The sequence below is a fragment of the Oryctolagus cuniculus genome, chromosome 6 (assembly GCF_051225735.1).
Source record: "Oryctolagus cuniculus isolate XC-2025 breed Fujian yellow rabbit chromosome 6, ASM5122573v1, whole genome shotgun sequence".
Taxonomy (NCBI): domain Eukaryota; kingdom Metazoa; phylum Chordata; class Mammalia; order Lagomorpha; family Leporidae; genus Oryctolagus; species Oryctolagus cuniculus.
The window spans coordinates 82,936,944-82,958,500 of record NC_142872.1 but is presented as its reverse complement, the minus strand read 5'-3'; the positions used below and the strand labels follow the sequence as shown (position 1 = coordinate 82,958,500).

At 42.7% G+C, this 21,557-nt stretch overlaps 1 protein-coding gene across 1 annotated transcript in view; it reads left to right on the top strand.

The window, feature by feature from the left end:
* Window positions 1-2,970: 2,970 nt before the first annotated feature.
* Window positions 2,971-21,557, top strand: part of BPNT2 (3'(2'), 5'-bisphosphate nucleotidase 2) — a 35,232-nt gene continuing 16,645 nt past the window's right edge. Inside the window, exons 1-3 of the mRNA XM_002710504.6 lie at window positions 2,971-3,639; window positions 18,309-18,471; window positions 19,773-19,868. Of these exons, the coding sequence (XP_002710550.3) occupies window positions 3,253-3,639; window positions 18,309-18,471; window positions 19,773-19,868 (646 nt within the window). The 5' untranslated portion in view covers window positions 2,971-3,252. The remainder of the gene's footprint in view (window positions 3,640-18,308; window positions 18,472-19,772; window positions 19,869-21,557) is intronic.

The window sequence follows — 21,557 nt, the reverse complement described above, 5'->3', positions numbered from 1 at the left end:
ATGAATATCTCTATTTTTCTTAAAGTTTGTTAAACAATACTGGCAAGTTGGGGGCAACCTAAGTGAAATATACATACAAGATTTCTTCAAAAACGTGAATTTAGAAAAGAAATAGGAAGAAAACCTGCTGAATGGGAAGTCTGCAATGGAGAGGCTAGATTGCCAGTGACTTTCTGAAAGAAAATTTATTTAAGCAATCTCATCTATTTAAGAAATGGAATTCATTTTTAATGTTTTCTCTCAGAGATAACTAAACACCTAGATAGTTTCACCGGCAAATTCTACTACATGTTTAAAGAATAGCAGCATGATAATATGCTCTTTCATACAATGGAGAATCAAATGCTTTCCCACTCATTTTAAGTAACCAGCATAGGGGCTAGTGCTGTGGCATAGTGAGTAAAGCTGCTGCCTGCAGTGCTGGCATCCCATATCGGCGCTGGTTTGAGTCCCGGCTGTTCCACTTCTGATCAGCTCTCTGCTTTGGCCTGGGAAAGCAGTGGAAGATGGCCCAAATCCTTGGGTCCCTGCACCCGCGTGGGAGACCAGGGAGAAGCTCCTGGCTTTGGATCAGCGCAGCTCCAGCCATTGTGGCCAACTGGGGAGTGAACCAGCAGTTGGAAGACCTTTTTTTCTCTCTTTCTCTCTCTGCCTCTCCTTCTCTCTCTGTATAACTCCAACTTTCAAATAAATATCTCAAAAAAAAAAAGCATAACCCTGACAGCACTAAATAATGAATACAAGAAAGACACAATGGAATTATATTCCTATTTAATATGGGTTAGAAAAAAACCTTAACTAAATATACATCAAATTATATAATAAAAAAAGCAGAAATAAAATGTGCATCATTGGATTTTTCTTCTTTTCTCTCTGGTACACCTACTCTGCTCTTAAGCCCTAACTTTCGTGCATTTTCATGACGGCAGCTATCATCCTCTCACTTCTAACGCAGCATTTCTGTAATCATGCATTTCTTGTAGGGCCGAGCTGATGCTCATGGATTCCTGCAATTGAATCTTTTCGTTGATCTCATTGTGGTTCTGCCCAAGTTATGTGTCTGTTTTCCAATTCTGCTCTATATCCCTGGGACGGCTATCCATAGTAACTCGAGCCCTTTCTTTTCAAAGCCACTTGGCTCAATTAGGAAGTTGCTACCCAAAGGAAGACAGTGCCAGTTCCTTAAACTCTGGTGCTTTCAAAACTCCAGGGACCGTTCTTTCATTGATTCATATTTGTACTTGATTTTATGCAGTGATTAGTTTCAGTCTAGTTATGGATTGCTGGCAGGGAGACTAGGCAAACAATAATAGTCGGTGTTTATTTTATCTGCAGAGGCCCAGACTCTAAGGAAACAGGTAAAGGTCAGGCTTCATTTGACTTGCTTAGCAATGGAGGTTCAGATGTTCCATGAACTTACAGTTTTTAGGGTGATTACTACCAAAACCCACTTAAAACCAATGCATTTTAACTATTAGCAGTAACACAGGCTGCATCCTAAGTTGATTTCCTAAAAATACTTTAATATTTAAGAATCATAGTGTACATCTTAATCACTTTTTAAAATTTTATTTTTATCTATTTTTAAAAACGATTTATTATTTATTTGAAAGGCAGAGTTACAGGGAGGCAGAGGCAGAGAGAAAGAGAGAGGTCTTCTATACACTCGTTCATTCCCCAGACGGCAGCAATAGCTGAAGCCAGAAGAGCTTCCTCCAGGTCTCCCACATGGGTGCAGGGGCCCAAGGACATGGGCCACCTTCTGCTGTTTACCCAGGCCATAGTAGAGAGCAGCAGGTAGTTAAACTGGTGCCCATATGGTATGTAGGCACTGCAGGCATCAGTTTTGCCCGTTATGCCACAGCACTGGCCCCCATCTTATTCACTTTTAGGATTAATTAGTTCAATGTGAATTAATGATATGACTAGTGCTCAAACAGTATTTGGCAATTTGTGTTCCGTGTGGGGGCAAACTGTTGAAATCTTTACTTAATATATACTAAATTGATCTTCTGTATATAAAGATAATCGAAAATGAATCTTGATGTGAATGGAATGGGAGGGGGAGGGGGACATGGGAGGGTTGTGGGTGGGTTGGAAATTACGGGGGGGAAAAAACCATTGTAATCCATAAACTGTACTTTGGAAATTTATATCTACTAAATAAAAGTTTAAAAAAAAGGATTAAAGATAAACTTAAGAATACATATTATAATATTTGTTAAAATTTAGTAAGCACTGTTATGATTGCACGGGAGAAGGCAGTTATTTCTGTTAAATGCTTCTGTTATAGGCCTTTTGGAGGGCTTATACTGAGTCAGAGATTACCTATTCTAGATGGACAACCTTTACAGCAAGTGGATTCTGTTAAAAAACTACCTCTCCCTCCTGTGCTTCTGGGATCAAGGCAGGGCTAAAGTAAACCTAGAAGCCGGGCAGCTTACTGTGTTTTCTCTCAGTAGCACAGCCAGAGAGCAAGGCGTGCTTGCTTAGAGGATATTTCTTCTGGCATGTGGAGTAAAAGGGAAAATCTATAAATACAGACAATAAACTTTCAGATCACAGAATTAACACCCTGGTGCAAGTCCTTCCCTTTCTGCCCAGCCCCTGAAAGACCATTTAAAACTAGACTCCGTGTACACAAGCACCAGAGAGAAAAGCTTACGGACTTCGCTTTAAAAAACGGTTTTTACCCGGTTTCTCACTAATCTGAGAGTGATGAGAAACGCTAGACCGCCAGTGTGGCTTCACTTCAGCCATACGTGGCCGCAGAAAGGGAGACTTAACTCAAAGCAGAAAGCCACTTGCTTGCCCCAGCAGCGCTTTGAAAACCAAAATCAACAAAACAAGGCAGCTCAGCCCCGGGACTCGGGAGGAGGAGCCGAGCCAGCCGCCCCGCCTGGGGGAGGAGCCTGCCTCGCCACGCCCCCGGCGTAACCCGGATACACACCCACGCTCCCCTTTCACCTCGCGGCCCGTGGCTAACGTGGAAGTCAGAGCCACCGGCCGGCCGAAGAGACCGAGCGGCGCTGCCCGGGGAGGGGAGAATCTAGCTCGCGAGGCGGCGACGAGGGTCTTCGCTGCGCGGCTCGACGTTTCCCGGGAAGGAATGATGGGGCGCGCGGACGCCGGAGAGCCGACGCCTGTGTAGCCCTCCCGGCGGCCGGTCCCGAGCGCGGCGGCTACGGCAGCGGCGGCGGGCACGGGGAGGCCTGTGAGGGCCGCCGCCCCGAGCGCCCGGCCTCGCGCGCCATGGCCCCCATGGGCATCCGCCTGTCCCCGCTGGGGGTGGCCGTGTTCTGCCTGCTGGGGCTCGGCGTGCTCTACCACCTCTACTCGGGCTTCCTGGCCGGCCGCTTTAGCGTCTTCGGCATGGGCGGCGAGCCCGCTGGCGGCGCGGCGGGGCCCGCGGCCGCGGCGGACGGGGGCACCGTGGACTTGCGCGAGATGCTGGCGGTGTCGGTGCTGGCCGCGATGCGCGGCGGCGACGAGGTGAGGCGCGTCCGCGAGAGCAACGTCCTCCACGAGAAGTCCAAGGGGAAGACGCGCGAGGGAGCCGAGGACAAGATGACCAGCGGCGACGTGCTGTCCAACCGCAAGATGTTCTACCTGCTCAAGACCGCCTTCCCCAGCGTGCAGGTGGGGGGCCGCGGGCGGCGGGAGGGCGGCGCGCCCCCACCCGGGCCTTGGGAACGTGGCTCCGGGCGCTGGCTGCTCTAACAGCCCCGGGCGGTGGGGCCTCTGGCTCCCATTTTGCAGATGTGTGCATATATAAAGAGGCCGGAGTGAAGGTGCGCGAGGTCGCAGGCAGTTCCTGGAAAAGCTGGGTGAGGTCGCAGGCTGTCAGACTCCGGGCCCACGCTGCCCTGGGTTGTGTGCGCGCGCTGTTTGTACCGGGGGTCAGGAGCCCTGGGTTCTGGGTGGGCTTTGCTGACAAAAGGCTGAGAAAATGAGTTGCCTCGCAGGTACAGGCTCCTCTGTAAAGGGGATGTGGACTAGAAACGTCCCGTGCAGCCCCTCTCTCCCAGCTGATTTTCCTTAGTGGGACTGGAGTACATGGTTTCTGGCAGAACTTCCAGGAGCCAACCAGAAGGCCCAGAGCCGTGAAAGTCCTGTTGCAGAGGTGGCGGTGTGCAGGGCATTTCGGGAGGGTTATGCTCGTGAAATAGTTTGCCTGTAGTTCTCTCCGTGGCACAGAATCTGGGGGCCCTTCTGGAAAGCGTCGGGAGGGTGCACCCAGCAACTTCATTTCAGTCGCTGTCACCTGGCGCTCGCTTAGAGATCCCTTTTTCCTCCAAGGAAATAAGAGCGGACTGACTTTTACCTTTTCATGGGTCGTTTTCTGGAGTTGATATTTTCTTTTCTTTTCTTTCTTTCTTTTTTTTTTAAGATTTATTTATTTGAAAGGCAGAGTTACAGAGAGACAGAGAAGAAAGAGAGGAAGGAAGGAAGGAAGAAAAAAAAGGGAAAGGAAGAAGGAAAGGTCTTCCCTTGGTTCAGTCCTCACATGGCCACAATGGGTGGAGCTGGGCCTATCTGAAGCCAGGAGCCAGGAGCTTCCTCCTGATCTCCCACGTGGTTGCAGGGGCCCAAGGACTTGGGCTGTCTTCCACTGCTTTCCCAGGCCGTAGCAGAGAGCTGGAGCAGAAGTGGAGCAGCCAGGACTCGAATCTGCACCCACATAGGATGCCAGCACTGCAGGTGGCAGCTTTACCTGCCACGCCACAGTGCTTGCCCCAGGAGTTGACATTATCTTAGGAAAATCCAGACATTGTCGATTTGTTAATATTTTTTGAATCCATCACTTCAGTGGCGCTGCTGTTGAATGGCCTACAAAGCTTTTAAAATGTATTGCATGGCCAGCGCCGCGGCTCACTAGGCTAATCCTCTGCCTGCGGCACCCGCACTCGGGTTCTAGTCCCGGTCGGGGCACTGGATTCTGTCCCGGTTGCTCCTCTTCCAGTCCAGTTCTCTTCTGTGGTCTGGGAGGGCAGTGGAGAATGGCCCAGGTCCTTGGGCCCTGCACCCGCATAGGAGACCAGGAGGAAGCACCTGGCTCCTGGCTTCAGATCGGCACAGCGCGCTGGCGGTAATGTGCTGGCTGGCCATAGCGGCCACTTGGGGGGTAAAGCAAGGGAAAAAGGAAGACCTTTCTCTCTGTCTCTCTCTCACGGTCTAACTCTGTCAAAAATAAATAAATAAATAAATAAATAAATAAATAACATGTATTGCAGTTCCAGGGGAAGAGTTCAGCGTAGTGTAGCAATACTTTCTGTGTCTTTTCTCACCTAACAGTGAGTTTTGGATATTGGGAAGAAAATTTGTTTCTAGTGAAATTTCAATATTTAATGGTGATATCACAGGCTTCTTTGCAAGGTGTTTGACATTTTAGTATTGTTTTTGGAAAAGTTAATAGTGTTGTCATTGTACAATTATGTATCTTGTGTAAGTCTCCTTCCAATCTATCATATTGCTTTATTCTCATTTCTCTTCCCTTCCCTCCTCTCTCCTAGCCTCTCCTTCCCTTCCCTCTTCTTCCTCCACTTCCACCACCTCCTCCTCCTTTTTTTTTGTTACAGTAGAAAGGAATATCAGCTTTCTATCATGAGCTGGTGGATATCAGATGTAATTGACATCAGTGCATTTTTTTCAGATGTGTACTCAAAATAATATTTTTGCCTTTTTCTTTTCACCTCACTTGCTCCGTTACCATGAATAATGCTTATCCTCCTTTGTGTCTAGATGTAAGGTGTGCTTGTGAATAACTGCTTTGTCTTCTCCCAAAGGTGGATGTTTCCCACCAGTTAATAAAACAAGCAGGAGTTTCAGTGAAGTTGATGTACAATGTTTATATCCGTGCTAATAGTAAGCATTTATTCAGTGTATCCCGGATGCTCATATACAGGCCACACATAAGCAACACTAAGAAGTAAACTTTGTTAATGCCCACTTCATAGATGGGAAATCTGAGGCTCATGACATTCCATGGCTTATATAAATTATCTTAGCTTTTGATTTTAGCTGCATCTGTGGGAGACTACATAAAATTTAATAGTGTGTCCTCCTGAGAAAAACATACGATTGTAGACACTTAACAACAGTGAAATATAGCAAGCAGAGTTGAAAAACTTATTTGAGAGGGCCAGCGCCGTGGCTCAACAGGCTAATCCTCCGCCTTGCGGCGCCAGCACACCGGGTTCTAGTCCCGGTCGGGGAGCCGGATTCTGTCCCGGTTGCCCCTCTTCCAGGCCAGCTCTCTGCTGTGGCCAGCGAGTGCAGTGGAGGATGGCCCAAGTGCTTGGGCCCTGCACCCGCATGGGAGACCAGGAGAAGCACCTGGTTCCTGCCATCGGATCAGTGCGGTGCGCCAGCCGCAGCGCACCGGCCGCGACGGCCATTGGAGGGTGAACCAACGAAGAAGGAAGACCTTTCTCTCTGTCTCTCTCACTGTCCACTCTGCCTGTCCAAAAAAAAAAAAAAAAAAAAACAAAAACTTATTTGAGAGATAAAGACAAAAATATCTGAAGTACTGAGAACAATCTGTGTGTGTGTGTGCTTTTTCTCACTTATTAGCAAACAATAAGGGAATAACTGCCAAAGATTGTGAGCTGTTTCATTAAACACAAAAGCCATGCTTCTGGAATTGTAGATGTTGAAGTCTCTGCCTTAATGTGAAGTGACTGTCGTCTTCTGAGACTTTGAATGTTTATGTGTACATCTTTAGTGTTCAGGCTGGGTGTTGATTGGTGGAATACAAAAATTATGTTCATTTATGTACTGTCAAAGTTGGGGTGGCATCATGTTGCCATCTCCTTTCACTCCTCTGTTGTTTAGGCTGGATGGTAGATGTTCTCGTCATCTAGAAAGTAGACTCAACTCTGCATTTCTTCCCTCTACCCTGCCCTCCCCCAGTGCCTGGAAGCAGAGTATTTAAATGCCTGGTTGTTTTTGAAACCTCACCCAAAACTTTTTGATAAGAAACTTAAATCATATCACACTCAGTGTACTTCCTGATGGAAAGTGACCTTTGAGCAACTGCAAATACTCCTTTATTTTAACCTAGTGCCCTGTGCAAATGAGAAAGGTGTATTTTCTTTTCTCCCTAACTTTCCTGTTTGGCATCTGAGGCCTGAGTTTTCCCATCTGCCTTTCATCAGTAAAAGGATATACCAGGAGTCATGTTAGAGCACCCATCCAAGATCAGCGTGACCCCTTCTCCCTCAAAGGACTTTTGGCAATGTCTGGAGACATTTTTAGTTGTCACAACCAGGGGTGGACTGCTGTTAGCATCTATTGAATATTTTTCAAATAACGCACACAATAGTCCCCTATAACCAGGGACTAATCTGGTCCAATTTTTCAGTTGGTGCCCAGGTTGAGAAACTTATACTCCAGAGAAATTAATGAGGTCCTAACAAAAGTGAAGTTTGGTCTGGGGTCTTTGGATTTCCTTTTGTCTTTAAATTTTTCTCGGGGATCTTGGAAGAGTCCCAGGGCAGCTGATTGCTTCTTCATAAATGTTAGCAATGTTTGATATCATTGTGTCAGAGTAATAGTAACTGCAGCCATTTGTGGGACATGGTTCCAGTTATATCCTTGTGGATAATGGTGGCAGTGAAGTGTGAAGACTTGTGGAGCGAGTTTTCCACCTCAGAATAAACTTAGATGTAAATGGTTTTATTGTTTTATTATTGTTGTTGTTGTTATTATTTGAACCACCACCTGCTGCCTTGTGGGGTGTTCATTAGTAAGAAACTGGATTGGCAGCAGAGAGCAGGCCTCAAACTGGGCACTCTGATACAGAATACAGGCATCTTAACTGCTAGGCTAAATGCCTGCCCGGACTTATGGTTTTGATTTTTTTAAAAAAGATTTATTTATTTATTTGAAAGAGTTACAGAGAGAGAGAGGTCTTCCATCCACTGGTTCACTCCCCAATTGGCTACAATGGCTGGAGCTGCGCCAATCTGGAGCCAGGAGCTTCTTTCAGGTCTCTACGCGGGTGCAGGGGCCCAAAGATTTGGGACATCTTCCACTACTCTCCCAGGCCACAGCAGAGAGCTGGATCAGAAGTGGAGCAACCAGGACTCAAACCGGCTCCCATATGGGATGCTGGCACTGCAGGCAGCAGCTCTACCTGCTATGCCACAGTGCTGGCCCCTATGGTTTTGATTTAATGTACAGAAGACTCCGTTTGAGGAACTCCTGTCCTTGAATTGTTAGAAGTTTTGACGATGAGTTATTTGAAGATAAAGTATAGTACTTCAGTCTGACAGCAATAACTTCGGTGGTTGCCTTCCTTGACCTGTAGGATGAGAATTAAGCTCATTTCTTTTAATGGAAGAACTCACTGGAAATGTTTGAGATGTGCTTATCTGGTACCAAGAATACTTTCTTTGACATCTTACCCAGTAACCAGCTTAGGTGATCCTGGCCAGTCTTTATCTTCTTTGGGCCACAGTTTGTTCTATAAGATCAGGGTAACTTGTGAGAGGTGCAGATACAAGCACTGCAGGCAGAGAAAAGCAGTAGTCAAAAGAGAAGGCCCAAGAAAAACTATAGCATAGCAAATCCAAGTAACCTGATGAGTTTGGGTAAGATAAACTTCAGGGAATTACTGTGGAAGATTAGAAAGGTAGGCATGTGGGTGCAAACTTGAAATCTGTGCTTAACATGGAGTTGGTCCTTTGTATATAAAATCGAACTAAAAATGAACCATAATGAAGAAGGAGATGGGAAAGGGAGAAGAAGATGGGATGGGAGTAGGGGTGGAAGGGTGAGTATGGGGGAAAGAATTGCCATATTCCTAAAGTTGTATCTATGAAAAAATGCATTCATTAAATAAAAATGTAAACAACAAAAAAAAAAGGTAGGCATGGGCAAGATTATATTCCAAGCTCAGAAGAGTTTGGACCTCATCTTAAGGCTAATACTGGAGTACCCAAAGGTGGCCAAACTTAACTGACTTTTCTTGAGGTCTGTGATACGACCTAGTTTGGGTTTTTGGCATTTGGAGGTGAATGAGATTAGTTAGGAGAGTGTTAGAATAGGGCATGTGAAAATGAGGACTAGAAACTCAGGCATTGGGACATTTATGCTCAGCTTATTTTGCTTTGCTTCTAACTAGTAGCAGACACTGAATTAAACATTTTAGTGCCTTTTTTTCTTTAATTTGAAAGGGTTATACAGAGAGAGAAGTGGAGGGAGGGAGGGGGAGAGAGAGAGAGATACAGATACTTTCCATCTGCTGGTTCACTCCCCAACTGGCTGCAATAGCTAGAGATGGGCCAGACCAAAGCCAGGATCTTCTTTTCAGTTTCCCACATCAATACCGGCTATCAAGGACTTGGACCATGTTCTGCTGCTTCCTCGGGTGCATTAACAGAGACCTGGATGGGAAGTGGAGTGGCCAGATCTCGAACTGGTGCCTATATGAGATGCCAGCATCACAGGAGATAGCCTAACCCATTATGCCCCAAGGCCAGCCCCGAGGGATGCTTCTTTGTACATTTAGAAAGTAGTGATTGCATGCCTACTGTATTGGTCAGGATAATCCAGAGAAGCAACCGATAGGGATTTCTAACAAAGAATTTCTCTCTTGATTATGGAGGCTGAGACCCAGGAAAGCTAGTGCAATGATTTTGTCCAGGTCTAAAGTCATAAGAACCAGGGAGCCAGTGATGTGAAGTCTCAGTCCAGTGGCAGGAGAAGACTGATGTGTCGGTGAGGCAGAAGAAGGGATGAGTTCTCTCTCTCCCTCCCCATTTTGTTCTAATCAGGCCCTAAAAGGATTATGTGATGCCCATGCACATTTAGGAGGGCAGTCTACTTTACTGTGTCCACTGGTTCAAACACAAAACTCACCAGAAACAGTGTCATGAACACACCTAGAAATGATGTTTAGCTAAATATCTAGGTACCTCTTGATCCAGTCAAGTTGACATAAAATTAACCATCACCCTTAGTGTGAGGTTGGCACTATTTGAGATATTATATTCAAAAACTTACTAGTACATAATGATTTATGGAGAGATTCAGTAAATGTTTGATTCCTCCTTAATGAGTTAACCCAAAATCCCTTCAAACCCTAAAGTAGCTGAGCTACCATACTAAAACCAGTAGTTATGTTTTGGGACCTTGAGTTTGGACAATACCGATGAAAAATAGTTTCTTTCCCCTTTCTTTTGCCTGAGGTACAAGTGAGCCCCAATACATGTATATGCTTATATGTACATATATTATATAAATATAATCAAATATAATCTTTAAATAGACAGGCTTGTTCTAAAAATATTTGAATTTGCAAAGTATGAGTCCTAACATGACTATGCTAAATCAGGCATTATTTGACATAGAGACTGAACAATTTATGCTTTTGAATTATGGACCATCCCTCTTATTCTAGATTCTGTTCTCATTGCTAATACCGCCTTTAAGCTGTGCTTCCCCTTCAGATATGTATGTATCATTCCTACTGTTTTATGCTGCAAATTATTGCTTGTGTTTCCCCTAACTCCCTCCCTGTTACAATTTTTATTCCTCAGAGTTGCTGGTGCAAGGTTCAAGTATAGAGAAAGAGAATCAACTAAATTGAATCAAACATGTAAATTTTTTCTGCCTCTTATACTGCTTGGGAATATTTACTTTGCTATAAAAGAGAAAAAGCATTAGTTGGGAAGAACTGAGTAGGCAGTGCTATGGTAACAACCCCAAATCTCAGAAGCCTGGTTCTCCCACGCTGTTGTCTTCCATGTAGTCACTCTGTGACCCATTTGTGTTTGTTGATGTGTGGTTCTTACTGTCAACATGGAAGAGGAGGAGAAGAAATTGGAGACCTGAGCAGGGTCGCTGGTTTCATGCTTAGCCAGGAAGTGATATGCAGCCACATTTTTGTCCATGTTTCATATGTCTACATCTTTGTCCATATTTCATTGGCCAGAACTCTGCCATGTGCCTCTGACTGCAAGGGAAATGGGACATAAAGTCTTCCGTATACCCAGGAAAAGACTAATGATAACTGGAAAGTGAGCAGTAGAAATGCTTAGGAGGCAAATTAACATAAAGAAATCCATATTTGCTACATATACAGGCTAACACAGAATATGAGAATGTTTAGATAGTTGCTAGGTATGTGTTAAAACTGCAAGATGAGTTATTAAGCGTGACCATAGCCTAAGGTCAGACCATAGCCTAAGGTCTGTTTTCAGATTTCCAGAAACCTTCTAGGCTTATCCTGCTAAAATCATAGGTTCTCTGAAAGCTGCATTTTTGGGCTGGCATCATGGTATGATGGGTTAAGCCACCGCCTTCGATGCCAGCCTCCATATGGGCACTAGTTCGAGTCTTGGCTGTTCTACCCCCAATCCAGTTCCTTGCTGATATGCCTGGGAAAGCAGCAGAGGATGGCCCAAGTCCTTGGGGCCCTGCATCCACAAGACAGACACAGATGAAGCTCCTAGCCCCAGCTCTTGGCGGCCATTTGGGGAGTAAGCCAGCGGATGGAAGATCTCTTTCTTTCTCTCTAACTCTGCCTTTAAAATAAATGCTTTTTTCTTTAAAAAAAAAAAAAAAAGCTGTATTTTTCCCCCCATTTATACCACAGAGGGCTTCTTCAGGAGGATTGGTTGACTGAGGCTATTTGGATAGGTATGGGCTCTATGTGAGCTGGAAGCTCATTTGTTATTCTTAAATTCCCTATTGAGGTCTGTAACAGGCAGTCGGGATGAGGGATGAGAGCAGGGAGGGTGGTAGATTGAGTGGAACGTGATTATGGTGGAAGAAATGGAAAACTGCACTGGCTAAAAATAGTATTTCACTCTAGAAGAATTTATTGAGCACCTACTTCCAGGGGCGGTCAACCTTTTTTCTGCCAAGGGCCATTTGGATATTTATAACCTCATTTGTGGGCCATACAAAATTACCAACTTAAAATTAGCCTGCTGTAGATTTACTAACTTTAGTCCTGCCTGTGGTTGCCTTGGCAGGGTCCAGACCAAATGATTGGGTGGTCCTTTTACAGCCTGTGGGCCAAATGTTCCCCACCCCTTTATGGGGCTGGAGCTACAAAAATGAAAGAAAAAAAAAAAAAAAAACTGTGTCTGTGTCCTTGTACTCTCACAGAGCTGGTGTTCTAGGTAGTCAAGATAGACAGCAAACATGTAACAGAAGGTGGTTCAAATACTGATCAGGGATTTGAAGAAGCCAAAAAGAATCATGTGGAGAAAGTAACTATGATCTTGGTTTATCTGTAGTAAACAGAAAAGGCCACACTGAGGCTATGACATTTGAGCTGAGACCTGAATGATAAGAAACAGGTTAAAATGTAGAGATCTGGGCAAATGTACAGCTAGACAGGCCAAGGAACCATAAGAAAACTACTAAGTCCAGGATGCAGAGTAAAGGAAACAAATAGGGGCTAGCATTGTGGTGCAGCAGGTAAAGCTGCAGCCTGTGATGCCAGCATTCCATATAGACACCTGTTAGGGTCCCAGCTGCTCTGTTTCTGATCCAGCTCCCTGCCAATGTGCCTGGGAAAGCAACAGAAGATAGCCCAAGTTCCTAGGCCCTTGCTAACGTGGGAGACTTAGTTAAAGATCTTGGCTTCAATATGGCCATTTGTGGAGTGAACCAGCAGATGGAAGAACTCTCTCTCTTTCTTGCTCTCATTCTTGCCCTCTTTCTACCTTTCAAGTAATGTAAATATATCCTTTTTTTTTTCTTCTTTTTTTTTTGAAGAAATAAATAAGAGTTCCCTGGATAACAGTTCCTGGGGTCAGATCTTTTAGGATTGGCCTTGTAGATGATGGTGATGGTAAGGAATGTGGATTTTGTCTTTGTATAATGAAAAACTATGGGAAGGTTTTAAACTGGGAGTTTTAAAATGATCTGATTTACAAAGATGACAGTTTACTGAGTTGAGAAGGGAAGCTTTAGTAAGGGTAGTGATATTGTCTGTTTTGTTCATTGTTGAAGCAGGTCCACAAAGCTGTTTATGAAGTATGTAGTAATCCAATAGTTGTTGAATGGGTGAGTGCCCTATAGAAGGCAAGAAAAATCTGAGGTTTTATGTAGAAACCCAAGTGAGAGATGGTGGCTTAAAGTAGGATTTTCTTGGAAGATACATGTTTATTTATTTAAAATATTTATTTATTTGAAAGTCAGAATTACACAGAGAGAGAAGGAGAGGCAGAGAGAGAAAGAGAGGTCTTCCATCTGCTGTTTTACTTCCCAGATGGCTACAACAGCTGAAGCTGTGCCAATCTGAAGCCAGGAGCCAGGAGTTTCTTCCAGGTCTCCCATGCAGGTACAGGGGCCCAAGGACTTGGGCCATCTTCTACTGCTTTCCCAGCCATAACAGAGAGCTGGATTGGAAGTGGAGCGTTTGGGACTCAAACCAGTGTCCATATAGGATGCTGGCACTACAGGTGACGGCTTTATCTGCTATGCCACAGTGCAGGCCCTGATAGATGCATATTTAAAACTTGGAGGTAGAATCCAGGACTTATTGGTCTGATGTGGAATATGGAAAAGGGCTGAGAAAGATACCCTAGTTTTGACCTCAGCAGCTGGTGGAGGGGCATTTACATTGGTGGGTAGTGGATTTATTAAATTTACAGATGTCTTTTGGTAGTGGCAGGTTGTAACTAGCAGTATGCAAAAGCAGACTGAGTATTTATGTAATGTTCTTGTTTGTTTGTTTCTCCCTCACCTCATTCCCAGTGCATATTTTTCAAATAATAAGTTTATAACATGTTAGTTATTTTTCACTTGAGAGTAAATGGTGAAGTTGATTTGAATTATAAGCAAAAATCTAATAATAAGGCTCAGTAGTTGCCAGTCAGACTTGGCACTATCATTTTTGTAAAATGAAGTTATCAAGGCCCAACATGAACTGTATTGTCTTTCTGAGATTCTTTTTTTTTTTTTTTTAAAGATTTATTTATTTGAGAGGTAGAATTGCAAGGAGAGGGAGAGACAGAAAGGTCTTCCATCTGCAGGTTCACGGCTTCTTTCATTTTTCAGAGGTAGTCTAGTGTTATCACTGAAAGTGTGACCTCTGAAGCCAAAATGCTTCATCAGTGCCATGGTTTTAATTATTCTATATTAAAATAAGTCATACTAGAGGAGGATGTTTGGATAAGCAGGCTGCCTGTGGAATGCCTGCATCCTATATGAGAGTGCCTAGGTTCAAGTCTCAGTTCCTCTCCAGGTTCTAATTTCTTGCTAATGCTCACCCTGGGAGGCACACGTTGACAGCTCAAGTGCTTGAGTCTCTGCCATCTATTCAGGAGGACCTGGATTGTGTTCTTGTCTCTGCTTCTCAAATAAATAAGTAAAAATTTTAAAATGTGTTAATAATATGGTAGAGATAATCACCACACCCTGATATTCTCTCCCTTTTTCCTTTCCTCCAAAAGGTGGGTCTTCTGGCTTTTACTCTACCATGTAAATTTCAGAAATAGTTAAAAAAAAAAAAACACAAGAAATAGCTTGTCCAAATTCCGAAAAAAAGGAAAAAAAAATTAAGAATTTAGGTTGATTTGGATTAAATATAGTTTACTGATGATAAAATTGACATTTTTATTGATCATAAAACTGGCATTTTTACTTTTTAAAAAGATTATTATTATTATTATTATTATTGAAAGGCAGAGTGACAGAGAGAAGGGAGCGAGAGGCACTGAGAATCTTTTCCAGGTAACTGCAAGAGCCAGGTTTAGGCCAGGCTAAAACCGGAAGTCAGGAACTCCAAGTACTTGGACTATATTCTGCTTCCCTCTCAGGCACATTACCAGGAAGCTAAATCAGAAGCAGAGCAACCAGGACTCTAACTGGAACTCTGATATAGGATATCAGTACTATAATAAGCACATATGCCACATCATCAACCCCTTTACTGTTTTTTGTCTTTCTATCCATTAAAATGGGATTTTTGTTAAGGTTTTTGTTCATACCTTTAAAAAATTATTTTTGGAAAGTCAGAGTTACAGAGAGAAGGAGACAGAGATCTTCCATCCATTGGTTCACCCTCCAAATGACCACAATGCCAGGGATGGGCCAGGCTGAAGCCAGGAGACTGAAGCTTCTTCTGGGTCTCCCACGTGGGTGGCAGGGGCCCAAACACTGGGGCCATCTTGTGCTGCTTTCTTGCACATTAGCAGGGTGCTGGATCAGAAATAGAGCAGCTAGGACTTGAATTGGTGCCCATATGGGATGCTGGTGCTGCAGATATGGGCTTAACCCACTCTGTTCCAGCTCTGGCCCCTGTGTCTATTAATAGTTTAATTTTTCTCTATGTATTACATGTTGCATAATCTTTTCCCAAGTACTTTCTTTCTGTTATTTCAAATGGTTTTCTTTTATTTTTAAGATTTATTTGAAAGAGCAACAGAGAAAGAAAGAAAAAGAGGGGGGAAGGGGAGAGGGAGAGAAAGATATGAGATGGCTAGTATCACAAGTGGTAGCTTAACCCTCGAGCCACAATGCTCGCCCTTTAAATGGTTTCCTATTTTTTAGAGAATTAAATAACTACTGGTTGCTAATCTATAATCAGTTGATTGATAAATATTTATCTTCTATCCAGCAACTTTGTTTTTAATTCTATGATTTATCTGTGAGTTCTTTTGGATTTTCTCAGTGCTCAGTCCACCAACTTGCATATTATGGCTTCGTTTCTTCCTTTCAGATCTTCATATTCCTCAGACACACCCTCCATTCCCCTTTAGCTTATTGCAATGACTAGCACCGCTGCACATTGTCAGTAGAGGTGATGATGGATGGCACCTGTCTGTTGGCCTACAAGGTCCTCACCTCCAGTGCCTTTCACCTTGGCTCATCCTGTCCTTGAGGCCTTCTAACACACCAGGTATACTCTCACCTCAGTCTTTGCATTTGTTTATTGGTGAGTAGGAGGGCACTTCTTCTAGATTCTTGCCAGGTTCCCTTCTTTTAGGTCTTCACTCAGATACCACCTTTGCAGTGATGGCTTTCCTTAGAACATTTTCATCACTCTGGTGATATACCTTTACCTACTTGCTATTCATCTCGTCCCCACCACCTAACCCAGGCAACCATTAATTTGTGTCCATAGATTTGCCTATTTGGGTATTGTGCATTAATAGACTCATACTGTTTATGTCATGTCTTACTGATTTCACAAAGCAAGGGCCTCAACTGTGCTCGACCATGAATCGATACTTCAGTGCTATTTATGACTGAGTAACTTTCCATCATATGGATGTACTATAATATATTTAATCCATGCATCAATTGATGGATATTAGGTAGTTTGCAATTTTTTGTTATGAATAATCCTAGCCACGTGTCATAAAGAGTTACTCTTCCTCTCCTCTCCAATGATATACTTCCAAGTCCCTCCCTGCTTTATTTTTTCTCTCTACTGCTATCCAGCATACTGGGTATTACTTAGGTATCTTGTGTATTGTTTGTCTCCACCAGAATCTAAGTTCCACAACAGCAGATACTTTTGTTTCAAACTTCAGATCCTGGGACTGTGTCTGTATATAGTAGGCAATCAATAAACATTTGTTGAATTAATAAAGGCAGCATTTGATGAATTGGGTATTTACTGTGCTCTGTGCTAAGAAATAGTTTATGATTTAAATGGTTTGATATAACCTTCTCTGTGAGAATTCGGGATGTTTCAGGGAGCATTCCAGAGATTACTGTAAGTTGTAGGGGTTTTGTCCTGTTGGTGGCAGCTTCCTCATTCACTGTCAGTGCAGTGATTACTCTGGCTCAGCATCATATGGTCTAGGCATGGCATCACTTGGCATACGATATGATGACTTGTCCTGGAAGGAGGCTTGTCCTGCTTAGGCTGTCAGTTCCTAAGTGAAGCCTACATTTCGGGGACATTTTTCTTGTGTGTATGTGTTGTGATCTGATAAATGAAGTTTTCTGATGAGGCAGTGTCCAAATAAGGTAATAAAGTGCCATCGGGACTGGTATTGTGGTGCAGTGCACTATGATGCCATTTGTGGTGCTGGCATCTCATAGGCTTGGCTGCTCCACTTCCAGTCCAGCTCCATGCTATGTGCCTTGGAAAGCAATTGAGGATGGGTCAAGTACTTGGGCCCCCTGCTACCCATGTGTGAGACCCAGATGGAGGTCTGGCCTCTGATTTTGGCCTGGATTAGCTCTGGCTATTGAAGCCATTTGGGAAATGAACCAGCAGTTGGAAGATCTCTCTCTCAGCCTTTCAAATCAAAAAATCTGGAGCCAGAGCTGTGGCATAGTGGGTACTTGCAGTGCTGGCATCCTGTATGGGCACTGGTTTGAGTCCTGGCTGCTTAGCTCCCTGCTAAAGTCCTTGGGAAAGCAGCAGAAGATGGCCGGAGTACTTGGGCCCCTGCACCCATATGGGAGGCACGAAAGAGGCTTCTGGCTCCTGGCCTCAGATTGGCCCAGCTCTGGCCATTGTGACCATTTGGGGAGTGAACCAGTGGATGGAAGATTTTTCTTTTTTTCCTCTCTCTCTGTAACTCTGTCTTTCAAATAAATAAATAAATCTTTAAAAAAAATCAAATCTAAAAAAAAAAAAAAAAGAAACTGAAGTCCATTCTGAGATATGCTGTTTTTTTCTGAGGTTTCAGAGTAAAAGCTGCCATTTTAAAGTATGCATTAAGAAGCCTACTGTTTAAAGTGGTGATTTTCCATGGAGCAGGGGCATATTTGGCAGTCTAGATGCTTGTGGTTGTCACTTCTAAAGAGTGGTGCTGCTAGCATCTAGTGGCATGTAGCTGAAGATACTGTTAAACATCATGCAGTGCACAGAACAGCCCTACAATGAGGACCTGTACTGTCCAAGCTGTCATTAGTGTCCAGGCTGAGAAATCTCTAGTTTAAAGGAATATACAGTTTATTCTTTTGTAGACAGGATGCTAATAAAAAGTACTCATCTTTATGGTAAGTCAGATTGTGTATGCTTTTAATTTTGTTCATTACTAAGTGAAAAGTAGACAATGTGACCTCACCGCCTGATCCTGTGACACATTTTTGGAGTATAGGAAAAAAGAAGATTGAGTACATTGTGTACTTTTTGATTTCTTCTTTCATCCCTTTTGATTTCTTCTTTCATCTGTATTTAGATTTGATGATCTGCTAGTGTTGATTACTGTTTGGTCGTTTCCAGGTTTCTTTTTCCTTATGGAACAAAAGTAGAATTTAGATGACCATAAAGTACCTCTAAATAAACAAAAATGAGAAATTACTTTCCATTTATGTGATTTTATCTGAAATGTTTTCTCTTTAATGTTTTATCAAGTACTGATTTTTTTTCGATGCAGATAAATACTGAAGAACATGTGGATGCAACTGATCAGGAGGTTATCTTGTGGGATCGTAAGATTCCTGAGGATATACTGAAGGAAATAACTACCTCTAAAGAGGTACCTGCAGAAAGTGTTACTGTCTGGATTGACCCACTGGATGCCACACAGGAATATACAGGTGATTTTAAAAGAAATCTCAGACTTTAGAGTGCCATTTCATGTTAGAAAATTAGAACTGAAGCAGAGTATGTACATGGTAGTAGATACTTTGCAAGTATCAGAAAATTTTTCCACTTAGATTTTTGCGACAGAAACCTTGATAAATGCAACCTTTTTAAGCCTCAGACCACTCTGTTATGGCATACTCCTGTGGGTATTTCTGGCTCACTGATTCTTAAATGAAGGAACATTTTTATTAGTAGCAACTAAATGGTTTTTCTATTAGATACCTGTTACTGAGAAAATTTATTCAGCCAGAATATAATATTTACCTCAGGTATGGAGAATTTAGGTTATCGCATGTCCGTATGGCCTTGAAATTCACAGTAGTAAATCCTGGGTATTCAGAAAGCAAGTAGGTAGAAAATAGTATTACATTCTCTACCTCCCCTCTCCATTCTTGTTAGCTAGTCCTAGTTCAGTTTTAATTTCTGTGAGTTCTCTGTTGTTGTTACTTACCCTGAGATATCTAATTCTTGTGTTTTCTCTTTTCTCATGGTAAATATGTAAAAGTTACCTGTTTGTTTGTTCTACTATATGGTAAGCTCCCTACGTTCTAGTGTTTATGCACTGAACTTGAACCATCATAAATACTCATCAGTAGTCAACTATCTGGAAATCAAGGAGAAGGCACAAGTAGTATGTGTGTGTGTGTGTGTGTGTATTTGTATATACATATATATGTAAGATATATATACATTTGTATTTGTATGTACATATGTACATATATTTGTAAGAAATATATTTGTATATATATGTAAGAGATATATATCTTAAAGTAACTGAAATTATAAGTAATGCATTACAGAAGTGTATAATAAAAATATGGAATATTAAGGAGTTTGTTTATAAAAAGTTTTTCCCTAAATTAGACTGGCCTGGTCATATTATAACATTTAGTGAAGTGGGACTGTTTTAGCTGCCTAATCTGATTTTTAAACTTACTACTGAAACTAAAAATTAATTTATACCTAAAGATGAATACTTAATTATTGTTTATATTATACAGATGAGGAAATTGAATTTAAGTCATTTTCCCAAAGACATGCTGCTAATAATGTAGGTAATCTGCCTATAGAATGAGACCTGCTAGCTACTCCCTTAAACTGGCTATTATGCCTAAACATTGTTTGCTTGAGGATATTGTTTTCCTGAAACTTCCTGCACTTAAAATTTGAATGAAATAAGGTATAACATTGTATCTTGAATTTATGCACATTACTTGACATTTGTCTGTGTGTTGTTTTGTTTTACTTACAGAGGATCTGCGAAAGTATGTCACTACTATGGTGTGCGTAGCTGTAAATGGTAAACCTGTTCTAGGAGTCATACATAAACCCTTTTCTGAATATACAGGTATGACATAGGCAATAGTGTTCAGAAGTTAATGTTATTGAATTTTATTGATACAATTTGCTATCATATCAGAGTCACATGCGTAACTTGTTAATTATTGAAGTCGTTCCATTACCTTAACCCCACCTCTTCCCAAGATACAGTGAAGATTTTCTGATGTGTACTGATAATACATGACAAAGCAGAGCTTTCTGAACTCTGTTTAGGGAACAGATATTGTTGAAAGAAGTGAGACATTCGTAGTGTGTGGGAGGGCACCAGTGGGCACAAACTGCCCTATAGCTGAATTCCTGTTTATCTAATGTTTTTGCTGGGGATGAGGTTCAGGGCTCTTGTACTTTGGATTCTTTGTGGCTGCTGAGAGCCACTCTTGAGTTGCCCTAGCCAAATTGTTGTCATGGGGAAATGAGCTTGATTTTATTATAGTTAAGGGTGTTAGTATCAAAATTGGAGAAGTGGGTTTCACTAAAAAAGCCTCAGGAGTCTGCTTACTCGTCGGATAGGCCTAGACGTCCTCCAGAGCTTCTTCAGACCCTTTTTTCCAGACTCCTTGATGCAGTTATGTTCGATAGCTTTCTCCAGGTAGCATTTCAGATCCAGGGTGGTCACACTGGGAGTGAAGGTATGGAAAGCCATGCCAAGGAGCTTCCCATTCAGCTCAGGAGCAGCTTTGCCCACAGCCTTGCCCATGTCAGCAGATACAGGGACACCATTTTGGTATCACTGCAGCTGTTACATTGCAGTTTGGCAGAGAGGACAGCTATGGTTTTCAGATAGCAGTGATAGGATCAGTTCTGGCCAAGAGTTCACTCCATTTGGATTGTGAGGGAGAGGGAAACAGCAGTGTAAGCAGCATTGCTGACAATCTGAAGGGAATTGTTATACTTTTAAGTGGTAACTCCCATCAGTAATAGAGGGTAAAGATTATGTGGCCCTTGGCTCCACTCTTTTCTGAGATGACAAAATAATAATATCCACTTTGCCAGTGTTGAAAACAGCTCTAAAGACCCGTTATAGTTGATTGAGTAATGCCTCTCCAAATTCACGTCCATCCCTGTATTGATTTCCTATGGTTGCCATCATAATTTAAAAAACAAAAACCAAAAATCAAAAACAAAATCCTCAAACTACACTTTTTTAAAGATTTATTTATTTATTTGAAAGGCAGAGTTAGTGAGAGAGAGAGATCTTCCATCCCTGGTTCACTCCTCAAATGGCTGCCACAGCTGGGCTTGGCCAAAACCAGGAGCCTGGAACTCCATCCAGGACTCCCACATGTGGGCCATCTTCCACTGCTTCCTCAGACACTTTAGTATGGAGCTGGATTGGAGGTGGAGCAGATGGGACTGGAATCATAGCTCATTTGGGATGCTGGCATCACAGTCAGCAGCTTAATCCCACTGTACCACAATGCCAGCCCCAACTCTGTATCTTTAACTGCAGTAGTGTAGGCTCTCACAGTGGAGGGTAGGTGTCTAAAATCAAGGTGTTGGCCAAGCCATGTTTTTTCTGAAACTCTAAAGGATAATCCTTCTGTGTGTTTCTTTTAGCATCTGTTAATTGGCCAGCAGCCCATAGAGTTCCTTGACTTTTGAACATATCGCTTCTCTGCCTCTGTTACCACATGGCTTTCTTTCTGTGTTGTGTGTCTTTGTTCATCTATGTTTCTTCTCTCACTATAATGACACC